General features: G+C 38.2%; 2 protein-coding genes across 2 annotated transcripts; both read left to right on the top strand.

Moving 5' to 3' along the window:
- The first annotated feature begins 6,305 nt into the window (after positions 1-6,305).
- LOC139732939 (uncharacterized) lies at positions 6,306-12,232 on the top strand. Its single transcript, XM_071643775.1, has 3 exons — positions 6,306-6,370; positions 8,502-8,762; positions 10,530-12,232. Exons 2-3 carry the CDS (start codon positions 8,534-8,536, stop codon positions 11,999-12,001), a joined length of 1,701 nt encoding a protein of 566 aa, XP_071499876.1. The 5' UTR covers positions 6,306-6,370; positions 8,502-8,533; the 3' UTR covers positions 12,002-12,232.
- Positions 12,233-18,367: 6,135 nt separating this feature from the next.
- Positions 18,368-22,801, top strand: LOC139732938 (cytochrome c oxidase assembly protein COX16 homolog, mitochondrial-like). Its single transcript, XM_071643774.1, has 4 exons — positions 18,368-18,454; positions 20,714-20,791; positions 21,406-21,480; positions 22,465-22,801. Exons 1-4 carry the CDS (start codon positions 18,368-18,370, stop codon positions 22,594-22,596), a joined length of 372 nt encoding a protein of 123 aa, XP_071499875.1. The 3' UTR covers positions 22,597-22,801.
- Positions 22,802-26,360: the final 3,559 nt, after the last annotated feature.

The following is a 26,360-nucleotide window of genomic DNA, read 5'->3' as shown; positions in this document are numbered from 1 at the left end:
AAGAAAGGGCATAACGAGTAATATAAGTAGTAGGGCGTTTGGTCACAAGTTTGGCTATGTACGTTGGGGCTAAATTGTGTAATAATTTGTACACCAGGACACAGTAATGATATTGAATTCTTTGTTCAACTGACTGCCATTTGAGAGCATGAGTAAGAGCTTGCGCTGACATGTAATAACCTCCATTCAATACTACACGAGCATACTTGTTTTGACAGCGTTGCAATCTATTTAAATTTGTCTTTGTTAATGACCCCCATACAGCACAACAGTAATCAATATGTGGAAGTATGAAAGAAAAATACAACTGATTCATGATTTTACGTGTCAAACACGATTTGATTCTTCGTATACATACAATAGAACGAGACATTTTCGTGACTACTTCATCGATGTGGGGAGACCAGTCAAGAGTTTGTTCAAAGATTACCCCAAGGTGTTTGATTCTCGCGACAGTTTCCAAAGGCCTGTCATTCATACAAATTTGAAGAGAATGTCTCTGTTTTCCTCGGCGAGGTCTGAATAACATAGCTTTCGTTTTGTCTAAATTAACAATCATACCATTGTCTAAAAACCATTTACTGAGGAGTATAGTGTCTGCTTGGAGTTGTTCCTGTACTTTATAAGCATCACGTCCTGGGTGAAATATTGCCGTGTCGTCTGCATAGAGAGATACTTTAGTCGAAGTACTAAAGTTTAAGTTAGGAACATCATTGATGAACATACAAAAGAGCAATGGCCCTAGTATTGAACCCTGTGGAACTCCTGTTTGAACGGGGAGAAATTCGGATCTCTTGCCTTTAAAAGAAACGCATTGCTCTCTCCCTATTACGTAAGAATTAAACCACTTTAGTTCAGTTTTGTCTATGCCGAAGTAGGACAATTTCAGTAAAAGCAGGTCATGGGGTATGACATCGAAGGCCTTTTTTAGGTCTAAAAAGACTGCCCCAACCACATTGCCTTTGTCAAGGTTATCAGACAAAAAATCACTAATCTCTGTTAAACATGTTGTGGTTGAGTGACTGGGTCTAAAGCCCGATTGGCGCTCCGTCAACAGCTCGCCTTCATCCAAGTAACTAAGGAGTTGCGAGTGGACTGCTTTTTCGAAGATTTTTGCTACAGTGGATAAGAGTGAGATAGGACGATAATTGCGTATGTCACTCACAAACTTATTTTTTGGTACAGGTATAACTTTAGCAAGCTTAAATGAGCGGGGAAACACTCCCGTTTCTAACGATTGATTAAAAATATGCGCTAAAGGTGAGGCTATCAGATGAGCGCTTATTTTCAAAAGTTTAGGATGAAGTTCATCCAACCCAACAGATTTTGTACAGTCTAACTTCTGTAATTCTCTTTGAACAAAATCTGTACTTATTTCATCAAAAGAAAAAGAAGATCGTGCACGGTTTACATAATTCAAACACTTTTGCCGTTGCTGATTTTCATCATTCTTGTCATTATTACTACAACATAATTTGCTAACATTACTGAACATGACATTGAACTCTGTTGCAATCCTATGAAAATCATCAGTTGGTTCACCGTCAATACATACATTTGACTCATCACATACTTTCTTATTTGGCAATAAATCTTTAAGCACTTTCCATCTTTTCCTCATATCATTACCACTGTCTGATAATGCATCGCGATAATACACCCTTTTTAACTTTTTATTCAAATTATTTGCTTTATTTCTGTAATATTTATATTTTTCCCAAAATGCCATTTCCTTAGTTTCACTGTGTTTTCTCTTATTAAAATCACGTTCCCTTGCTATGTTGATGTATTGCTCATTTATCCATGGCGATCCCTTTTGCTTTTTACGAACTGTAACATAGGGTGCATGTTTATTGCACATGTCTGAAAACACTTCATGGAATTTACACCATTTCACATCAACATCTGCATTTTGTGATAACAATCTATTCCAATTTACAGCAGCCAAATCACTCAGAAAGGCATCCTGATTAAAGGATCGAAAAGAACGAAAAGACGAGGTCTTAGGTTTCGACTGTTGTGTCTTTGACTTTGTTACTACATACACTAGGGAGTGGTCACTTAATCCGAGTGATTGTACACCGCAATGAAGTTCCCCTAATGACTGCGACACAAAAATCAAGTCAATAAGTGTACTGCTGTTGGGAGTAACCCTGGTGGGTTGTTGAATACACTGAGATAATCCCACCAGCCCACTCAGCTCTGCCAGCCTTTTGGAGAGTGGATTTACCGTAGACATGTTACAATTAAAGTCTCCCAATAGGATGATTCTATCCGAGATTGAATACACACGATCGAGGCTTTCTTCTAACAGATCAAAGAAAGACGTTTGGCAACTAGGTTTTCTATAGGCTATCCCAACAAAGAGACTAGCCTCGTTTCTGGGCTTCACTTCTATCCATAAAAGTTCAAGATCAACTTTTTCTAAATCATACCTTCTCACGTAAGGAATATTTCCACGAATAAAACAACACACTCCGCCTCCGTATTGATCACGATCTTTCCTTTCAAGTTTGTAACCATAAAGCTGAACCATATTCGAACTTATTGTACCATCTAACCATGTTTCTGAAAATGACATTATTTCAAACGGACAACACGTTAAAAAATTATTCAAATCTGCAGTCTTATTTCGAAGACTCCTTATATTTAAATGTGCTACTTTCAGTCCTTTTACTGTTGGAAACCGTGCTTTCACATTCTTTTCTTTTAACAGATTACATTCATATTCAGGCCCCTCTCTCGTACTTTCTGGATAATCAATATCATTCATAAAAGGCAGCTGAGTCAGCAAACATTTAGTACATTGCCAGTCAAGGAATGTTTCTTTGAGATCATCATATTTTGACTTTGATATGTCTATACATTCAATGTGAACCCATTTGTGGCATTGCGTACATTTCAGAGCTCTCTGATTGTTTTTGACACTTTTATCACACCTAACACATGGAAATGAAATAACCATTGACACTAGCGATCAAAATAACACACTCTGAGTCTTTACACTGATGTAACAAAGGTAAGTAAAAAATGAGTAAATGACGATGTACCTGTCATACAACAGTTCATGAAATGTTCAAATCAGTTAGTTTCGTTAGATCTGATTTACGAGTCACCTTGATGCGGACGCCTCTCGGTGTTTTCACGACGATTGTTCCATCCTGTGTCCAGATTTTGTGATCTTTTTTCTTGTTTGCTTTCCTGATTCTCCAAAACAGATCTGCTCTTTCCTTCGTCAGGTTCTCGTTGATGAAGATGGCTTCGTCTGCAAACTTGCGGAGATTCATCCTGGCACCGTACACCTTTTCGCGAATCCGGTAATTTGTGAATTTCACGATGATATTGCGGGGCATTTTCCTTCCAGGGGGTCTTCTGCGCTGATCGCCTGGATCCCGTCCCATTGTTGCTAGGCCCAGACGGTGGCTGCGGTCGATGTCGTTGATGTCCAGTTGAATGTCGAGTTTCTCCTTGCACACAGATCTGATGATATCGTCGGTGTTTTCGCCCTCCTTTTCTTCCACTCCAGCGAAAATGAGGCATGACCTTCTCGAATATTGTTCGGAGTCGTCGATAGCGGCTTTCAGCTCATTCACTTCCTTTTCCAGCTTGGAGATTCTGTCGTTCTGGGCGCCTATTTCAAAGTCGAGAGACTTCTTCACTTCGTCACACAAAGTTTCATGGACTTCGTGGAGTAGCTTGCTTTTGATTGCCTTTACAAGCTTTGAGATGAAGTTGGTGTCAGTGAGTAGGTTTTCGATCACAGACTGGATGGCGGTGGATAGATCAGAGTCCTCTGAATCAGTGTCGTCGTTGAGATTTTCAGCAGCTGCTTCTATCTCGTTTCTGCTAGAATCATTTCTCGGGTCTCCGTCGGCTTTGGGCTTAGCAATGTCCCGTTTGCGGCGATTCAAGCCCATCGCTGGAGTTCCGAGCTGCCTTCCTATTGAATTCTATATGGTTGGCGGAGCATCAAGAAAACACGCCTTCACTCTCTCGCACCCATTGAAATGAATGGGTTGAACACTTTTTCAGAAATTAGGGGCGCAATTTTCGCGCTTGCCCCGGGCGCCGTTTTCCCTAGATACGCCACTGGTAAAAATGTCAGAGGTAAAAATGTCAGAGGTAGAAATGTCAGAGGTAAATATGTCAGAGGTAAATATGTCAGAGGTAAAAATGTCAGAGGTAAAAATGTCAGAGGTAAAAATGTCAGAGGTAAAGATGTCAGAATGATGTAAAAATTGATTGGCCGAGCATTTTTCAAGTTACAAGAGTGTCCCATATTTTCCCCATGTCCCATTTCTCCCCGGTCTCCCCTATGCTTTTCAGGAGAAGACACGGAAAGCGCGTGTTGAGAGAAAGGTGTCAGAAACATGAAGAAAAAATCTCTGGCACTTTTACCTCGTCCTCTTATATTCTACGTCTAAATCTTTACCAATGACATTTTTACCTCTAACATTTTACCTCTGACATTTTTACCTCTGACATTTTTACCTCTGACATTTTAATTCTGACATTTTTACCTCTGACATTTTTACCTCTGACATTATTACACCGAACCTGCAAACTGTGTCCTGGTATAAATGAATTTTACGCTTGAATGTAAGGGACCTACACGTAGAACAGACCTACAGACGGATCAAACCAGCAACACTACACAATCCAAAAGCACGGCAATCAATTTAAACAACTAATAAACAAAACATAAAGGAACAGTTGTATCACGACAGCTATCGTAAGATTAAAAAGGGGGAAACGCACTACGGCCACAACAATTAAACGTCTCTAGCAATTAAAACGTTTAATCGGGATTTATCTGTATTTCTTAGGCCTACTCTATAAAAAGAGAGGGTATAGGAAGTTGTTTATATGCCAGCAAAATAAAAAATCCTGATGTAGAATTATATAAAGTATGGGTACCGGTATGCCCCATTTGAATAGGGCCTTGTAGATCTGGGTTTTGGACAACGTCAAGTTGATGGTACCATCACCATCCGTGACTGAGAAGTAGGACCTGTAGATTACGGTGTTTATATAATAACGGGCTGAAAGAAGAACGTGACAAATAACTTATTGAAGGTTATGTGGTTATGAGAAGATGACATCCACTGTTATCATCAGAAACTATAATATTTTTTCTTCGACTCACAAGTAAGTTTGAAGTCAGACATCGTGTCTGTATCATATCTTTTCAATTACAGTATCTAGAGTTCACAGTAGATGGATGTAGACGTAAAGGGTTACTTAATTTGCCCCTCCATGCTCTATATACTATCCCTCCGATGCGGGCACTACTTTAGGGATCGATGGCTGTACCAGTGTTTCTCGAGGATAGTTTTAAACTGGTTTATACACTGATGCTATAACAGGTCCAGTTGTGACAACTGCAAAATAGAGAAGGACTTGTGACGTAACATGGGCAATTCCAGCTTTACGGACATTACATTCAGAGAATTTTTGTTAATGACCTTGTGCATTGGCTTATTTCAACAACTCAGCATGATTATTTTGAACCCATTTATAAAGAGGTCACCCTGAAGTGTTAGCAGTCCAAGTTCGGATCAGTTACTATAGACCTAAATATTTTTGTATATATTTTTCATTTATTCTTTTTTTTTCTTTTTAGCGTTACGGACACATCTTGCAAATTTGTCCACTTTTAAAGTCCCGATACACTTGTATTCATATTTCAGCACAGTTCCTATATGAGATAAGGCTAATATTAGTGGGGTTTTTGTTTGATTGTTTATTCTTAACCATAAAATATTTTGGAATGAATTCTGAAGTGTTGAAGAACATGGAATAATGAGAGATGATATTATGTGTTTTTACCCCCCCCCCCCCCAAAAAAAAAAAAAAAAGAAAAAGAAAAAAAAAAAGGCCTATCGCCCCAAAATGTTTTTTTTTTTTTTCAAACTATTGCAGATTTATGATTTTTAGGAAAAGTTTCATTTTTCGTGGAATTGCCCATATCTGGATCTTGGTTTTCTAACTTTAATGATGTGGCCTCAATATCTTGGCAATCAGAGCACCTTGGGGTGAACCATGCTCACATTATAGACCTACGATGTTTTCAAACTAGGTTGTCATTTGCATAATTGCATAATTATACAGATCGCTTGAAATCAACTCCACAATTCATTGAAACATGTGTCTCCGTATGTTCCGTGTGGTGCCTCTGAACCAAAGAGATTTTCTTTGCTCTGAACACTCATCTCTAGAAGAGTCTCACTGTGTGTGCGCGCACGAGCGCACGCAAACACCTACTAGTAGTATCACAAAACCACAAAAACACACAGATTGCTTGTCGTTGAATGAAGTTCTGAAGAGAACAGCACTCAGCAGGGAAGGATGCGGATGTCCTGCATGTTTTGTAAGTTACCTTGAGTTACTTTCAATATTTCTGTGATTTTTTACATCATTTAGAATGAAAAACATGGTGCAATCCAATTATCAAATTTACCATACAGTTTTCGCAGAAAAGCATAAATATATTATAGCTATCGAAGTTAATGTGTACATCACAGTCCCACACGTTATAATAATTGTTTGCAGATATCACACATCTATCTTGCAGCAACAGTGTGAATAATGAATCGCGCCTGGCACAGACAATAGATTTTTAGTAAATTTAGTTTACTATGTTCCATTGTGAAATTATTTACGTCGGAAGTTATGATTGTAACGCTTGTAATCACTTGTTTTCAGTGGTATTCTGACACTACTACTGCATGTAGATATCTAGATTTAAATAACACTTGACATTTTAGAAATCAGACAGAGACACCCTTGGTTGAACCCTAGAATTAGACTAGACCCTAGTCCCAAGTCCAGATAGATCATGCTCCAATGGTGCTAACTCACCTGTTAATAAATTTACAAGTAACTAGGTAGTCTAGAGTGTTTTTACTATTACTAGGTTCTAATAGAAGTCTGCTAGTTGAAATCGTAGAAGTTAAACAGTAGCAGTTGACGAGAGCCTCGCGAGAGCCTCCACACTCCTTGAATAGGTACCATATTCGAGAACTGAATTGCATCACCATTTGTTCTTCCCAAGAACTGTAAGGAACTAGAATTCCCTGTCATCAGAAATTGTTTCAGCGCCATTTGTGGGATCATTTCGAAACCGTCTAACGGTTGATCACAGTGGCTAGTTATTTTCGTCAAATTTTCTATGTCACATGTGCTTGTAAATACAATGTATCTGTAAATAAATTGTATTATAATGTAAATAGCACCAGTCTGCAAAAATCTTCAGTCTATTGAAGGAGGCAGACTTAATCAATAGAAGAAGAAGAAGCAGTACACTACAGTACTAGCTGAATCGACTTCAAGCAGGAAAGATCTGAGCTGTGTGTTTAGTCTAGATAATGCATACAGTGCTGAATAAATTGTAAAGAATTGCCCATAATTTCTTATGCATTGGAAGTTGTGGAAATGTATGTAAATACATGTAGCTGTCAACCAAGGCTTGGTAAGTGTTCACCATGCATTATAAGTACAGGTATGCATCTACCTCAATTGCATACTATGTGATTTGTGAATCCATTGGCTCTGATTGGTGGTACTACTATATACATGAGTGTGTGATTATGCTATGTATGTACATATGTATCTACTTATGTACTAGTATTCAGAAGGGATGAAATAAAAACAAATGGAGGTTTTTTTTTGTCAAAAGAAATTCTTTGATCTGTATCAGAAAAGGACTTTTTGAAGTTACATTCAGCTGAGAATGAAGAGAATGTATTCTTTTGTGAATTTGACTAATGAATTCTTGCACAATGTATCACTCTTTTGTTTTGTATCAGCATGGTGATGTTTTCTTATTTCTAGTGTGCAGTTTTGTAGGAAGTGTAGAAATATGTATGGGAACAATCCCATTCATGCTGCTTATAAAAATATCCTGAGCCTCGATCATCTATGTTGCCTAATTCAAGAATTCCAATATATGAGCGATGTATATTTTGTCACAATTTCTGTACTAATGTTATGATTAAAGAATGCTGTTGATGATACATGCAGACATGATAGGTAGCATGCATCTCAGCAGCATGCAGATGAATTGTGTGCCCCACACTGTGCAGACCATTGTAAAAGAGAATAATTTAACCCTACATGTAGTAAATGGTCTCAGTTTTGTTAAGAAGTCACTACATACAGATGTCACTGTGAGATGCATCACCAGCAGAATTGTAAAATAAAGGTAGACATTGCAGGATAGCAGGACACTATGGAACATAACTTTTTGTTGTTATCAGAGGATGTACTGTAGAATGTCAAGTAATAATGTAAATTTTGCATGTGATTTAATGATGTAGACAATGATTAAATTTGCATCTTGTATGCATGTGCATGAGTGTGTGTGTGTCTGTTTTATGGTGTGATTCTTAAAGCTGGGCTATGGAGAGATATGAAGATTACTGTAAGAAGGATACAGATATGTGCAAGCAATAATTGTGAAGAAATAGATCATATTGAATTTTTTTTTCCTTGTTCCCCAGTGTCAGCAGGCCAGAGAACCTTTTGGTGAGTGATGTCTGAATATCAGGTCTCTGAACTGCAAGACATGATGGACGTTTTTCAAGTGAAGGCAGAGATTCCTGATGAGGACAATGGGGAGGAGAGAAGAGCCGAGCCATCCCAGGAAGCCGACACGGTTGCGCATCAAGTCAACGATGACGATGATTACAAGGATGATTCATTGATTCCAGTAGATGAAACTGGCTTCATTATGGTCGCTGAGGATGAAAGTGGAGACGGAAGTAGGTTTCAAAGAACCATATAGATGTAAATGATAACTTTGTGAAAATCAAGCCTTGGCTGGTGTAACAGCCACTGTAGTGTGGCTGGTCTATACTTTAACTAGCTATGATTTGATGACATTGACTGACATTTAGAAATGTAAAAGAAATTGCATGCCTGATCCTTTGGAGATGTTTTAAGAAAATTCTGTGCCGCACCCTCGAGAATGCTACTCTATGGAGTAACCAGATTTCATATTGTGAAGTGGAAAATTTTATTGTTGCTTTGCATTGTTTTGCATAGGTTGATGATTATTTGAAGGCCACACTGTTCTGATTACTCAAAAACTTTTACTTGTTCAAACATCAGAAGTTTTTCCCACAGCTGGAAAGGGAAAGTTGGCATTGCGTGTGGTTTTGTTATGCCTCCGCCACGAAGTGGTGCTGGAGGCATTATGTGTTCGGGTTGTCCGTCCGTCTGTCCTTCCGTCCGTCCATCCCTTCTTCCATCCGTCCGTCCTTCCATCCGTCCTTCTGTCCGTCTGTAATGAATTTTGTGGACAGCGTAACTAAAAAACCTTTTGAGGTATCCTAATGAAACTTGGCATGTATATGTATTAGGGGATGAAGTTGTGCCTATCAACTTTTGGATGCACATGCTCAAGGTCAAAGGTCAAAAAGTCAAGGTCAAATACATAAAATTTCACTATTTCCACCGTATCTATGCAATGCCTGAAGATATTTTCTTGAAACTTAGTGTATACGTGTATTACCCAATTAAGATTCTCTGGTGAAAGTTTGGGTTCATGAGGTCAAAGGTCAAAAGGTCAAGTAAAAATGTTGAAACTTTACTTTTTTCTCTGTACCTTGGAAATTGTTCAAGGTATCTTCATGGAACATAGTACATGTACTGACTGGCAGTGATTATCTAGAGAATTTTAGGGTTCATGGGGTCAAAGGTCAGGGGTCAAAGGTCAAGGGCAACACTTCAAAATTGTACTATTTCACACATGTTTATGCAATGCCAGCAGGATTATTTTTTTTTTACACCTGGTGTATGCATGTATAACCTAATAGAGATTCTCTAGAATTTTTTCTTTTTTTTTCTGCCTCAAAGGTCAAAAGGTCAAAGATCAAATGAAAGTGCTGAACTAACTTTTTCCTCCATTTCTCAGAATGGCTCAAGTTATCTTGAAACTTACTACATATTTATGCATGTTCTGCCTGACAGTGATTATCTTATGAATTTTAGGGTCAAAGGCCAGATGAAAATGGTAACAATTTACTTCAATACAGAAATCACACTTTTTCTCCATACCTTGAAAATAACTCAATGCATAAACGTATGAAAGGGTCAAAGTCAAGTTAAAGTCCTTCAATCCCCAAATACATGCTCTCCTATTCATCCAATTAAACCTAGGTCAAGGAAGGTGAACATTCTACACATATGTGACAAACTTGTCATTTCTAATATTTTGCCAATTTTGTGAAAATGTACTGGTAATCACACATTGTCTGCATGTACTATCTAGACCTATTAGGAGAATCATGCATTATGGCGGAGGCATATCAGTCGCCATAGTGACATTTCTAGTTTAGTTTTTGTTTTATAATAATTACTGTCAACATGTGTTCATTCTCTCTGTTTTTGAGTTATTCTTTCCAAGATGATTTTCAAAATTTTGCAAACAGACTGAAACTTCCTATTCTACCAACTTGCACTGTGCCTGCATATTTTAGAAATATTTGAGAAAATTCAGGGGCCCCCTCATATTTTGTTCTTCATAGGTGAAATTCATACAATAGAAGAAGATGACAACCAAATACTGCCCAGTGATGCAGCAGATATCCAGGCAGCTTTAGACGGTGAGCCACAGGATATGTCGAATTTCAGCCCGACGATGGAGGAGGCCACCGACGGAGATTCTGTGACCAGTTCGTCTGTCCTCTTCAGTGTGCTCTCTCAGGGTGCCTCCCCGACGAGAGCACAGATGGACGCCGGAGGCCTGAAGAAGAGATTTGACTGCAGGTGGTGCAGGGCGTCGTTCACCAAGAAGACCAGCCTCCGGCGACACATGAACCTTCACAGCGGCAGCCGCCCCTTCAAGTGTCCTTTCTGCGAATACAACGCGACTCGCAGAGACCAGCTCAAGACGCACATCAAGACACGCCACACAAAAGACAGCTCAAAGCACTACACCTTCAAGTGTCCTCTCTGCAGCAACGTGTTCCAAAGTCAGAAGCGTATGACCCTTCATATGCGGTCACACCAGTGGGACAACTTTACTTGTGACCAGTGCCACATTAAGTTCAAGTCTGCCAATGAGTTGGTGCTCCACTTGAAGCGCAGGCATCCAAATCCAGCCGGTAACCCTTATGTCTGTAGCGTGTGCAACCATTGGTGTCAAACTATATATGAGTATGTGGATCATATCGAGACCCACCCACCCCGACCTAGTGATGCGGGACAGTCACCAGGCTCTGTGCATGGCGATGGCCTTGACGCTTTTGATCACTCCATGGTAACAGCTGCTGCCACCAGTTCATCGCGATCCGTCAAAGTGAGCATCCTAGAGCAGGAGCTCTCCAAGGGAAAGATGGCACAGTCCAGGAGCCGATATCCCAGTGGGAGTAGCAGTAGCTCTCAGTCGCACCACAGAGCAGGCCAGAGGAGACCTGCAACAATGGTGTCAGTTCAGAGTCCTTCATCTGGCTATCACCCAGGCCCATCTACTCCAAAGTTACCCACCCAATCCCATCATTCTTCTGTGCTCTCCTCATTGCTCCATGGCAATAATGCACATTCTAGCAGTGCAGGGATCAGTAGTAGTAATGGTCCATATATTGTGAAAGCAGTGTCACTGCAAGACGGTAGAGACGTCCTCAGATGTCCTCAGTACCCCATGAGAAACCACAGCCCCATCTCGAATTCGTCTTCCTCACGCATGCCCTCCAACGTGGTCTCGCCAACAATTAGCCGGGACTCACATGAAAGTCTTGATGGGCAGTCACCACAGCTCTCATCCAACAGCGCAATGAGCAGATCCTCCTCCACGAGAGTGGCGGACACGGCGACACAAGACGAGGTCATGCGATGCGAACACTGCCGCATCATCTTCGCCGACAGCATCATGTACGCCATCCACATGGGATGCCACGACTGGCAAGAGCCATTCCGTTGTAACATTTGCGCCTTTCAGTGTGCAGATAGGTATGAGTTCATGTCCCATATCACTAGGGGCTTGCACCAAAAGAGGTGATGCATATTTACAGAATTTTTCATTTGTGTGCACTTTGCAGTGTGGACATGTCCATTTGTCAGGAGAATACTGTAATACCAGAAATTTTCACATGTATTAAACTTTCCCAAATTTCCCAAGGAGCCAAACTTTATGAAGGTAAAATGCACACAAAAGGTTTTGTCTACACAGTGCATTGAATGCCGTTGACAATTCGCGAAAGTTTCATGCCTCAAACAAGGCCGTTTGCTCCTATTCACAAATGTTTCTGGTTTTACAGTACTTTGAGATGCTGTTGGCAAATCAACATTGCTGTCATATTAGTATCATACTTTTAGAATCATATTCATTTGTGACACATATTGATGATAAATGCGAGTCTCTAGTGGAACAAGAACAAGCAGCTAACTTGTATCTGAACCAGTGCTTTAGTCATTTGTGGTGATTAAATCATCCATTGTTTTAAAGACATAATTTACCATTTGCAGATGAAACAAAATCCCAACATTAGTGCTTTGAAATAGCTCTGAAATGTGAGATAGGGATAGAAAAAACTTGAATCCTTATAATCGATTATTATTATTTTAAAAATAGTATTAAAAATTATTGTTTAAAAAGTATTGTTAAATATACAAAATGTGAAAAACGTGAACAATATATATAATAAAATTGTTTCCAGTCTAAATTGTGTATACAGTTATGATTTAATGAGAAAAACAGTGATATCTACCTATATTTTAGGTTTTATTGGAAAATTTTCATATGATAGGATGTTTTGTGATACAACTGACCTCCACATGCATTAAATGTGATAACTCAACATTTTTAAGATCACTGCTCCAAAAGGTAAACTGTATCTTTAATATATGGGACAATGCTTCCAATGGAAGAAATGAGGAATGTGAATTTTGATGGATATAGGTGTGGATCATATTTTTTGCCGTTATATGTCAGAAAATTATTAGTTTTCACTTTTGATGCACTCCATCATTAGTTGTAACTGATAAATTTCAGAACATGTGGAAAAAACAACAACAATAAATTGGCACATCTTGATACTACTGAATTCGGACTCCCTTTGCAAGTGGTATTTGATTAATTCTTTGGAAATCCTCACAGCTATGGTAGGAAGTGATGAACTTTTAGTAAATGTACAAAACAAAAAGAGAAACCCGTTTTACTTTGCCGTTTTCAACCACAACAGTGTAGTAAATGTATCTTGAGATGATCCTGATCACGATAAGTTCTGTTTTCCAGGAATACCATGTACGTTGTATGTTCTGGGGGCATTCTATAAAGTATTTTGTCCAGTCCGACAAATTTTTAGGACGAATTTACTTTCACCCAATCAGATGAAAGGATTTCATGAGCTTATAACAGCTTGTCAGATAAAAAAAAAAACAGCTGAAAAAAGGCTTCATGAAATGCCCCCAGGACTTTTTTTATTGCTCCTAGACTCTTGGACATTCTAGTTAACCCAATGAGGACCACTATGTCCAAAAATATTTATTCAAGGAAGTTGCAAGGTCATATTTATTGTTGTCCATGTTTCCAAGATGTGTGTCACCGTACCTGGTGTTCAGAGGTTTTTTGTTTTGTTTGTCTTGATCTCAATCCAAATGCAAGGTGTCTAATTTTTTGTCTTGTGCTTTAAGATGCAAGTATGGTGCTATTGTCCTCATGATTTTCACTTGTACCTGTAGTTTTCGTTATAAGATGTAAATTACAGCACAATTACACTTCCACATTTACATTGTTTTAAAAAATGTGGATATTCACATTATTTGTGCAAACTTATTCTGATATTGACAGCTTTAATTTTAAGTGTGACTGTAAAAAGAAAAATGGCTCTCTTACGGAGTATTCTGTTGAATGAAAGTAATATAAAGAATTACAAACAAAATCAAAGATCAGTGAAACAGTAAAGAAATTAGTGAAGAAATTTGACTGAACAAAAAGTTGCCAGTGAGTCATATATATATATATATATTTTTTTTTTTTTTTTTTTTTTTTTTTTTTTTGGGGGCGGGGGCAGAAACACGTGGTCATATTCATTGGCATTGGTTTGTTCTGTTTAAGCTTTCATTATGCTTTTCCTCTATTATACTGATGCTCATTTGCCAAATTCATATTCCCAAATTGCTTCAAATGATGTTATAGCAATAGTTGAGACCATAGTGTGTGCACTAGACTTCGACAGGAGAACATATTTAAGCAGATACAGGAGCAATGACAAATTAGCAAGCAAATGACCAAACAGGCCTAATTTTAAAACAAAGAAAAGGAGGCTAAAATCATATCAAATAGCTTGTTCAGTTTAATCCTATGTGTGCATGAACTTAGGATATCAGTGAAATATTATGCAATAGAGATCCAATTTTGAAACTTGAAATTAGAAAAGTGTTGATAGATATTTTCCTCCTTTCATATGTATTCTTTTTCCCCAAATGAAATACTCTTGCATAGCTCAGCATGATATTCCTCATGAAGGATAGTAGGTTACTTAGCAAGGTACAAAACTATTTGTTTTACAACTTGCTGAATACTTTTGTTGGCAAGTACAGGGGAATGTTGCTAGTATTCAAAGTCTCATTTCTAAGATTAATTTAAAGAAAACCATCAAAGAATATACAGTATTATGTCATCACAAAGTTTATTCTGTTTTAGAAGATCTGTAATCAGGGGCTCTTGCTACTTATGGTATGGCCAACTTCAGGTAACATTCATTTTGCCTTGAAGTATAAACAATATTCACCGTGCATTGTGTTTTCTAGGTGAATGCAATGTGTTATTGGACAAATTATACCTTGTGGCTTGACAAGTGTATGCATTTAAGGAGTTTGGTAGCCCCAGGTATGTTTTTGTTTCAACATTCCATATTAAGATGTATGCAAGCCACGTAGCCAGGACCATCAATTCAGGACATAAGAGTGTGGTGCCAATGTATGCCCTCTATGGGGCACTCTGAGTAGGCAAGTCTAGTTTCTGTAGACTTTTTTGAAAGATTTGACTCCTAAGTCATGATGTATGCGAGGAAAAGTCATTCAGTCATCTTTAGCAGACTCATAAAGAAAATGCATGAAAATGTTTCTAATTAGAAAAAAAAAAAGCTTTCAAAATGCAGAACGAGTGCAAATTAATAGTTTCTCAATGTCTTTATACCCTGTCAATGATTAACTCTGATTTCACTCATGTAATCTCTGATGAGTATTGTACTAAACATTTAAATCCTTCTAGAGTCTCAATGATACAATCCAATCGAGGTAATTTTTTTCTTCTTCATCTATATTCTCCATGCAGGAAGCAAATTGCCATACTTTATAGCATATATTTATTATGTTATCATTGCTATTTCCTGTCAAAGTTTTTGTTTGTTTGCTTTTTGTTCTTTCTTTCTTGTAACAATGCTGGTTATTCTACTGTATAGCCTTCATGTTCTGTTTAGTTGTCATACTGCAATGTATGTACACAACATTGCAATGTATGTATGCAACATTTGGTGTCAACTTTGGACAATAATCTTGACCATGTACAATTTGTACGGCGGGCCCCATGATGTAGCAGTTTGCAATAGTTGTAAATTGTAATGCATGCAATCACAGTTTTTTATTTCATAGGCCAGGCAGCAACCTAGAAGCTGTAAGCATTTCAGCTGTTACCATTGTGAATGCAGATACATGTATAGCAACATGAGAAAAGCAAGCATGCTTTTGAAATCGGCATCAAAATGTCTTGTTTCCCCACGCTGGGATGATTTTCATATACACATAAAATGTAAGTATCTATTGGTCTGGCAAGCTAGATTGGAAAGATTAGTTCCAAATGTTAAGAAAAGAGATACATCTGGCTACATTTGCCTCAACTTGCCTCAGTTTATCCTAGATTTCTTTTCCCCCTTGTATTGCCTAGTGTCTGCTTAAACGAGGATTTTAAAAAGTTTCTAGTTACACCAATCTTTGTTCATCTGGACGTGTTTTATGAGAATAGTTATTTTATAGTTCATGTATCATGATCATGCACAATTTCCCCACTCTCAAAAAGGGTAGGATTATTTCCACACAGAATCAAGCCAATTATGAAAAAGTGCCTTATCGCTGAGTATTGGTAAGACTCAAAATGGGCCATTTAAAGTCTGCATGAATCATGGATGATAAAAGTTAGCTTACTTGCTTATCTAGGTCTTGCAAGAAAAAGATTACCTGTGCAATAACATGAAAAGGCCCATCTCAGTCAAATCAACATCAATTCTCAGTATTGTGGAGTGTTGTTTCTTGTAATGATACTTTAAGGAAAAATGTTGTTTCCTGTAGGTACCACGGTAGATTGCATGGACACCTTTTGACTGAAGGACATTGTGAAAGAATTGTGATGAATATTTCACATTAAGAGTAATCTTTATAGTCGGTGTTATGCATGTGATATAGTGTGATGACAATTTCAGACAGGATATCTGATTGATCACAAAGGACATAATTACTTGACTTTATTGTAATTATAAGAATAAGCAGAGTTAGAGGTTGATACAATATGAGATACCAAATCAGAAACAGAAATAAAATTTAAAAAAAAAAATTCAGATGGCGGTGAACCTGCCCTTGGAATGGACTTCCTCAGTCTGCATGTCATATGTTTGTGCTTATTTGTGAAAGAAGAGATTTGTGTTTCAGTCTTCGACAGGTCAGAGTCTTTGCTGAATGTGTGTAGTGTGTGTCTTTGTCTGCTGATGCTACCTGCCATGTTTTCCGTGTGTGTTCCTTTTTATTTATGTTTCATGTACTACCGGTAATATGACCACCTGCAGGGATGATATACCCCTAGCACCGCATTACACATACACGTACTGTAAATGTTGAAATTTTCGCGGTGTTGAAATTTTCGCGAATTTTGCACAACCAGAAACTAGCGTGAAAATAAAAGCACGTTAATATTTTTGCTTGCTGTGTGTTCCTGTGCGTGATGTCTTTATTCCGCGGAATCAAAAACACGCGAATCTCTTCTTACCCGGCCAAACGCGAAAAATTAGTCGCGCGAAAATATCCACTGTTACAGTACTGTATGAGTTGTGTATCTGGTGTGTTTTTATTTTTTATGCATTTTGCAAGTCGACTGATATGTACGTATATTGTCTCCCGTAGCACAAATGCACTCTATGTTGTTCATATACATAATCCAGAGTGGGAAAATCAGTGGAAAATCATTCTCCTGAAAAGGATACTACGTAATTTCTTTTTCTGTCACTGTGGTTAATTACCAGCTGTGAATTCAATCACTCACAGAATTATGTTACATGTACAAGTCTTGATTAATTACAAAATATTATATTCGAAACTTTATGGCACATATATAGGGCCTACAGTTACATGCTACAGATTAACACCCATAAGAGTTGCTGTTTAGGTGAAACTACTGAAAGATCATGAGGAAAAAAGGTGGTGAAAGAGAGAAAGAGAGAGAAAAAATGTATAAAAGTGAGATACACATTGTGACATTGTTTATTTTTCAATATCAACACATTATATCAACACAATTTTCCATACTGGACAGAACTTGTGACATAAAATGTGTTACATTTACAGTGGTCATCACTATATAAGGAATATAATAACTCTACTGTATCTTTGTCATTTTGTCACAATCACAATCTTTCATGATTTGCTTGTGCATGCCCTTCCTCCATGATAATACAGTACAGATAATTGTTTTCATGTGTCTGACATCAATATGTATCGCAAAAGTATCTTCATCTTTTTTTTTTTTTTGGTGGGGGGGGGGAGGTGCTGTGCTTCCTTCCATTTTTCATTCTTTTGTGTGTAACTTTTTTTATGCTCTAACTTGACTAATATTTCATAAGTTTATCAAAAAAAGCCAAATGGTGTATATTTCTCATCACTTGCAAAACTAATCACCATTTTGTCATGTTTACAACCAATATTTTTATTTTGTGTAGTATTTATTTTGCTTTTGTTTTGTTTTGTCTGTGTTTTGTTTTGTAATTGTTCTGTACTGGTACACAGAAATATATACGCATTGACCTATTGAACACAGAAATGAATTTCTAATTCTCACAATCTGGCCATCCTGACGATACAAAATCATTGTAGATAAATGTTCTCTATGTTTTCGCATTATCTATTTAGCTCATAATTTGCGTATCGCAATGCCACACCAGGAATTCATTCTTTGACCTTGACCTTGAAGTTTATATTTTTGCTATCATCCCACTAATATTCCAGATGATGAAAAGTCAACAAGTAGGCCTAGGCCTACCACTGAGTAGGTATGTGGTATGGGTCCTTTCATCATCACTTTTTTTTTTTTTGGGGGGGGGGGGGGCCGCATGCGCATAGTTACTAGCTGCGTTGTCGATCGAGTGATCGTGCATTAAAAATGGCAGCGCCCATGGGCACGAAAGGAGGAGGCTTGCTGCAGAGACTGCGGCGGAATACGTTCTTTAAATACGGTTTGCCAATGTTGGTGAGTGTTTGTTCCCATGATATGTAAGAATACACATCATTCTCACGTCATGTTGCTCTGTTGTAATGTAAACAAACCAGTCATTTGGAGTAGCTCAGAGCTACTTATCGAGAGTCAATTCGTACATAGTCCGATACGTGTTATTCGGCGTTGTCTATGATGATGTATGCCCTAGATCTTTATACGGCGCAAACTATTAAATCTAGATCTAGTGAGTGTAATTTACCTGGTACTTTCGCACCTCCTCGTCTAGGACTTCGCCTACTAACACTAACGTTAAACCCTACTACTAGGTATTCCTAGTATTCCAAGTAATCATTTAATTCGACATGTACAACTAGCTTTCATGTAAGAGATTCATTTCAGTGAGTTATTCATTGATCCATTTTGCTGTCAGTAAACAAGTAAATGGTCAGTGTCACTTCTGTTTTCAGTTTATACACGGCAATTCACTTCTTCAGCTGCACTCGCCAACTCTTTCTTTACAGAACAAATTCTAGATAGAACAGCAAGATTGGATTTTGGAATGCACATGACTTCAAGTAATCTACGTGTAAAACAGTTCCAAAATTCTGATACATTCAATCAAAATCAACAAAAGATGCACTCCATCCAGCACAACCACAGGCACAGCGTCACTTCCATTTTGATTGATGATATAATGTATGTGCCACTGATGATTAACAGATCATGTTATGAATCATCTAGGTAACCGTAAGCAATTATCAGGGGCGGATCCAGGAATTCTGTAAAGGGGAGGTGCCTTTACAAAATTAAAGGGGGCGCAGGTTCCCCCCTCCCCATTTTTTCTTTTTATTTCTTTTGTTTTAACAAAATCGTAAAGAGGGGGCACGTGCCTGGTGTGCCCGCCTCTGGATCCCCAACTGATTATTACCTCTGCCAAGGAAGGAGGATCTGTTTTCATTAACATTGGTTTGTTTGTTTGTCTGTCTGTGTGCAAAAACTCAAAAAGTTGGGGATGGATTTGGATGAAACTTGCAGGAAAAGTTGATAATGACACAAGGAACAGGTGATTACTTTTTTTTTTGTAGTGATCCGTAAATGTGATGGATTTTTGAAGGAATTTTTTTTTTTTTTTAAATGCCCATGCAGATAGGGTCAATGAAATTAGGAGTTCAAGCTGAGCGTATATTAGGTTTGCATATGTGCTCTAAAGTGTATGTTCTGCTTGGGCAAGGCGCCGCGCAGCTGGAAGCTGATGATGTAAACAAAAGGATTCCAGGGTGGTCCACAGCTTGAAATTTTAGCATGTTGCAAGCTCAGAATCTGAGAATATTGCAGAAATTGAATATGCGCGGAGCGCACACGATGAGTACGTAGTACGCAATATTTTGCTGCTTATCTCTCTTTGTGCTGCTTACATTCAATGTTCTCTCTCATGTTTTGCACACAAATATCTAAAGTACCTGGTAGTTTGATGTTTCTTATGTTATGCACATGTTTTGCACATTTTTGAATACTTTTACTTTGAGCTTGTTGCAAATTCTTGAGGATGTTGCATAGCATGTTGCTGGCTTTTTAGGATGTTGCACAAGAATTTTAGCATGTTGCAGCGACATGCTAAAACCCCTCATGGACCACCCTGGATTCTATATTAGAAAATTGGACGGTTTTCACCATGTGTGGATGGAGGTTTGCACTCTCAGAGTGCTTTTCTAATAGCATTGTTATATTGGCTGGGCCTAATGGGGGAGGGAGGGATAGCAACTCAGAGTTTGTATTAGTGAAGATGTATTGTAATGTGAGCACACTATGTGTTGGCACTAAATGGATGTTTATTGGTGTGTGGGATATATTATGCACATTCCTAGTATGCGATCAAACTTTACATCCTATGAACAAGTTGTAAACTCCCTCTCGTGATGCCGGAAAATGCCACCTGTGTTTTTACAGAATGTTCCACTGGCTAGACTGGCTCCATACATTGTACATAATGGACATTATATGTATACATTGTATAGTGGAGCTCAACAGAACTTGTTGGTGGAACCCCCTTGAAAACTCAGGCCAGAATTTTTCTGACTACCCGCTCATGCCAGGTAGCCCCTGTGTGTTTATCATGATTTGTTGATCAGTTGTCGGAATATGTCATACTTATTGTTTTAAAAAAAATATTGCACTACATGCGTTGTTACTAATGTAAAATATATGGTTGAATCTTAATACACTTTCACAGTGTACCATGTATTCCTGATACGTAAGTCATTTTTGGATATCATGTTTCATCTTTCTTCTCAGGTTTTGATTGTTGGAGGAGCATATGGACTGAAGGAATTTAGGACTCTGAGATATGAAATTATTGACAAGAGAAAGACAGTAAGTTAATGAACAATTTATATCATGTGTATACCTTAGCGATGTGTTTATTTCATTTTCATATTTGATCATGGTGCATTAGTTCCTCTCTTGAGTGTGAAAATCTGGTACAGAGTGTTTCTGGAACATAAATAGAGGAAGTGAGACTAAAGTTATACTCATGAAGCAGTATGTGGTTAAAAGCTAGATAGACAGAAATAATCATGAGTTTTAAAATGTCAATTTTTGTGGACTTTGGAGACTGTTTGATTAAATATCCTGGTATATACAGCTGGAAATTCCTATTGTGCTCAGTATTTACCTCATAAGTGACAAATTTGTAGGTGAAACTTACAAATTATATACATTTCTGGTCAGTTTCCCTTTTTTTTCATTTATCATTTACTTTCAATTCAGTGCACATGCAATTTTTCATTAGAGGTCAATAATCAGAAGGTGAGTTAGCCATGTGGCAGAATTTTTATATGATTATTGTGATAAGACCATTCACTTTCCAACTTAGAATGCAGATGAGAATGTTATATTTATGGTTTCCATTTCACCAGTATTTGTAGAAAGTACCCAGCTTCTACAGACCTCTGTATTCTTTATTTTTTTTATTTTTTTTATGCAAGGTTGATCCTGAAACTGAAGAAAGGATGAAGCAGAGACAGAAAGCAAAAAAAGCATCATTGGCTGAGGAATTTGAGGTATGAATCTCATTTAGGAAAAATGTGTCTAATGCATAGTTGTTTTTTTCAGTTTGTGTGTTTGTATTGATATATCTTTTTTTTAGCCAAGGATCAGTTAACATTCTAATATGTGTGCAATATGCGTACTGTTATCCTTTTCACAAAAATATTCTGTTCAGGATATTTAACATTATCCAGTTGACAGCACAAGTCATTAATTCCAGCAAATTGTTAAGTCAGCCTGAACAGCCACATGAAAGAAGTATTGTGTGAGAAGTTAAATGTACTTTAATATAAAAGTACATAGCATTGTACTTACCGGGGAATCAGTAAATCGCAATCTTAATTTTTATTAATTATTCAAACAGGATTTCAAGTTTTCAAGTGTTACACCTCCTTTTTGATTTCTCACTTTGAAATGCTTGTAGTTCACTCCACTCAGCTGTTTTGCTGAAGTCCAGTCTAATGACAAACTACCATGACATATATTGAAACATATCATTATATGTCATCTTATAAGAGATGAAATGTCATTTAGCATACTAGCGTCCTTCATGAAATGCTTACTTTACAGTAGATGACACATTCTAGTGTCAACGAGTGCTTTGGGACCAAGTAGATGCACATAGTGGCACCAGGGAATCCGTAATGACTTGCATATCACGCTTCATACCCTGAAGGGAGTTCCTTTCTGCACTGAAATTTTGGTTCATTGCTTTTTATAGCAAATTTACTCCCACACAGTTCAATCTTTCATGTTACTTTTCTGCATGTTTCAGAATGTATCAAATGTTTGTGAAACATTCTTATTGCCACTGAGCAAACCAGTCATGCTGAGTATCACAAGTTTCATTGTGGATTAATCTTTCATGGTCGACCACACCAATCATTCATTCATTGAAAAAATGCAAGAATTCACATTTCTGTTCCTATATGTACCATAAGTGAGATGAAGGATGTAAAACAAGTCTCATATATCATATCCTATTTACTTGTCTTTAGAGATTACAACAGCAGGATCTTGACACATGGCACAACATCCGTGGGCCCCGCCCTTGGGAGGATTCCAAGGAATTCCAGACGATGCAGAGGCAGAACATGGAAAAGAGCAAAAATGTGGAACTGACCAGATAGCATAGCGTAATGGAATACATGCAACTTTTTAAAAATTATTTTCATTGTGCGATCACCAGGTGATTCACGTCGGTTTTCAATTCTTGGCCCATGCGGACAAAGATTTAATTATCACCTCCTATGATCTCTTTATGCTAAAGAGTTGTGCCTCAAAAGTAACCAATATGAAACTTAAAGGACAAATCCACCTTCATAAACATATGGATTGAGTAAATGCAGCAATGTTAGTAGATCACATCAATGAAAGTTTGGGGAAAATCGGACAACCTGTTCAAAAGTAATGAATTTTTGAAGTTTCTGCACAGTCACTGCTGGATGAGAAGACTGCTACTGTGTATGTTACATAGAATGATATAAGGAAAATATAAAGAGAATTTCACAAAATTTTATTTTTTGAAAAAAGTGTACATTTCTTCAACTTGTCACTGTTGTATGTTAAGGGTGATTTTATTCCTCCTGCCTTCAGAAAGAGGCAAGTCAAGCGATATTTCATTATGCAAGACATTTGAAAGTATGTTGATTTTTATTTATATTTTCTTTTTATCGCTCTACGCATGTGACATCACAAGCTGTAGTAGTCTTTTCATCCAGCAGTGACTGAGCAGAAACTTAAAAAATGTATAACTTTTGAACGGATTATCCGATATTCCTCAAACTCTCACTGATGTGTTCTACTAATTTTGTTGCATTCACTCATTCCACATATCTATGAAAGTGGACTTGTCCTTTATGTATGTTGTTGATCTTGAAATCATAGATGACAGTTATCACTTATTCGCATTTAAAGACTACTAAGGTCTATAAAGGGGAGTGGCGTATAGAGCTTGATCACTACAAGACCGTCAACTTTGGGAGCAATCACAACACCAAAAATGTACTTCTCAACCCGATGTGTGTTGAATGTGTTTGCACCACCTCACTACGCCCTCAAATGAACATGTTGAGCATGCCGCAAGTGCTCAATTAATCCTTTTTCTTCAAAGTTCTGCAAATGCATATCCTGTAAAGAGTAGATTTTTGATATTCACTCTTTAAGGGTTTTTCTATTTTGATGGTGTGTTGCATTTGAGTACTGTACAGCTGGCTTCGTGACTGACAGAAATGGCACGTAACCCCAGCCAGTCAGTCAAATATTTTTTTCAGTAGGAATCGGCATCAACATGTCATCTTTGCTGGGAGCCACTCACTTGGTCATAGTGTCTGCTGACTGTGCCTTAGCCAAGTTTATTACAAGCCAAACCCCAATATTCATTGCAAGAAGAATGAATGAAATTATACAGTATATGATGATAGAGGATGAGTGAGGATGTTTAAAAACAGGAGAGAAGTGTTGCAGAAGTACAGTACACTCATACAATGTATTATGAATCTTTTTAGATGAGATGACAGAAGGGTGAAGCACAGATTTGTCGATGCCATTGACAATCTCTTTTTTGTTTTGTTTTGTATTGACTGGTGTCAGGACTTATAGTGCCATATTATCAACGTTTCTCAAGAGTAATGTTTTTTTTCAACTCTTCATAGCAGTAAGACTACAAGTATTCTTTACAACGTGAATGTTTTTTTTCTATAATCATATGACGGTACAAAATGCTAGCAATCATGTATTTAAAAAATGGCGTGAATACTGTTCCTGATTTCACAGATGTAGAGGAATGGACATTTTCCCCATCATAATGATATTAAGCATGCCAGTGATGGACATAATTATATGTATTATTATAAGTTTTTTGTTTTACTTCTTACCTGATAGCTGTAACTTTGTTGCGACTGATGAGGTCAATGTAGAGTGTAGCTAAAGATGCTTTTTTTTATTATTCACACAAATTTGACATTTCACCTTGGCATCAAACCAATAAAGTTTTAGATCAAGACTATCTTTGTATCTAGTAAAGGTAAAATGCCCAAGTTTTGCTAAGAAGTTTTATTCTATGTTCCTGGAGTGAGTGAATGTGACAAGAAAATGCTGCCTTTTAGAAGTACTCATTTGAGCTGGCAATTCATCCACAACGTTATACAAAATGATGTGTGTACATACATTTGGATGTCTTTCAAATTCATCATGGTTTCCTGTTACTTTTCCCGTTGACAGCTCCCTCAGTGTTGAAGAAATAACTGTTGTCATGGGTGGTGACAGTACTGGCTAATTGACTTTGTGTATGTATACTTTTGCCAGTGTATGTTTGTGGGAATATGAGGAAATGAGTCAATTTGAAAAATATGTGGTGTACTGTACCAGGGAAGATTTATTAGTCACCATTCATGATGATTGTCTTTAAAAAAATGTTTATTAAATTACATAAGTTATCAAACAATGTGACAATTACGTTCAGTCCCATTACAAAGTTTACCTACTTTGGGGGAAAAAAAGAAAAAAAGTCAAATTTCATGTCACATGGAAATTTATACAGCTAAAAAGAAAGTAACATGATGGAACATATCCAGTCCGGTGTAAACAAACACAAGAAATACACGAATAACACTATGAATCATATTGCAATGACATAATGTAATATTTCTTGATGTCGATGTAGACGTGAATCACTTCTTGAGCGGTTACATGGAATCGTCATATAAAGAGTGCTACTGGCATTGTAATTCGAGTTCATGTAAGTCCATTTTACAATGAATGAGCGTTGAGAATCCCACTGAAAGCATCCACATCCCAGTTTCGCCGCAGCCGTCTGCGTTCAATTCTAGCTGCTACGTGGCGTCCCTGACCGAAGCGTATCCTGGAGGAACGCTGCATCATGGCCAGCAAGTCGTCGTCGGTCTTCTTCGCCTCGGGCACGTTGGCGCGATGGATGCTGTAGTACGTCAAGAACTGATTGTGGAAAGCATGCGGTCTGTCGTCGTCGGCGTTGTCGCTTTCGGCAGTCCGATACAGAGAACGACCTACCGAGTCAGACGCAGTGATCAGCTTGGATGATTGGCTATCGTCCTGAGCTCCTTGATTTTTTCTGCTGTCGGGAATATTATCACTGCATGAAGCTGCGGTTTCCGCTGGATCATCATGCGTCTGTTCGTTGTCACTGTCATCCTTTTCATCCTGCTGGGAATACACCGAGTTCATGACCGACTGTCGTTCCCGGAAGCTCAACCACGCGATGCTGTGCACCATGGAGAGCTGGTTCGCCGTGGCACCATGTGTTCGAAACGTCCCGTTCGAGCGGAAATCGTCTGGGCGCCGTCGATGGTCGTAACGTTGCAAATGTTTCGGCAAGGCGGGCAGGGACTGGTCCGAATTGTGTTGGCTCGTTGCTCCAGGTTCGCGCTGCTCAAAAGTGCTATTCCTGCGATCACGCGTTTTGGTCAAAGCAAGATCGTCACTCGTAGCCACCTTTTTAATCTGTCTCGGTCCCTCGGAATTGTTCACAGAGTTTTGCGCTTGCTCTTCTTGACACCTTTTTCGAGTTGCGACTGGTAGCTGCGGGAATGAAATGTTGTCCCGGGGATGGTTACCTTCTCCGCCAGACTGCACCCATGTGGACGATTTCCCCAAATCGTGGCGAAACGAGTCCTCAGAGCGGGAATGGTGATTTTGAATACCCTTCGAGCTCTTTCCGAGGCCCAACTCCCGTTTGATCTCGTTGAAACCTTTGATGTCCTGTTTCAATTGCAGGACTTCAATGTCGTAGTTGCGCAGTTTTCTTAAATGATCCTTGGTCATTAGGAGGATTCTTGAATCCGACACTCGTCTTTCGCAGTCATTGTTTCGGATAACTCGCTGCGAGTGCTCCGAAATTTGTTTGCGCAACGATCCA

The sequence above is a fragment of the Diadema antillarum genome, unplaced genomic scaffold (genome assembly GCF_040938485.1).
Source record: "Diadema antillarum isolate AM-2024a unplaced genomic scaffold, OU_Dant_1.0 seq00000456_RagTag, whole genome shotgun sequence".
NCBI classification, from domain to species: Eukaryota; Metazoa; Echinodermata; class Echinoidea; order Diadematoida; family Diadematidae; genus Diadema; species Diadema antillarum.
Note: the sequence above shows the minus strand (reverse complement) of the source record. Positions and strands in the feature narration are given on the sequence as shown.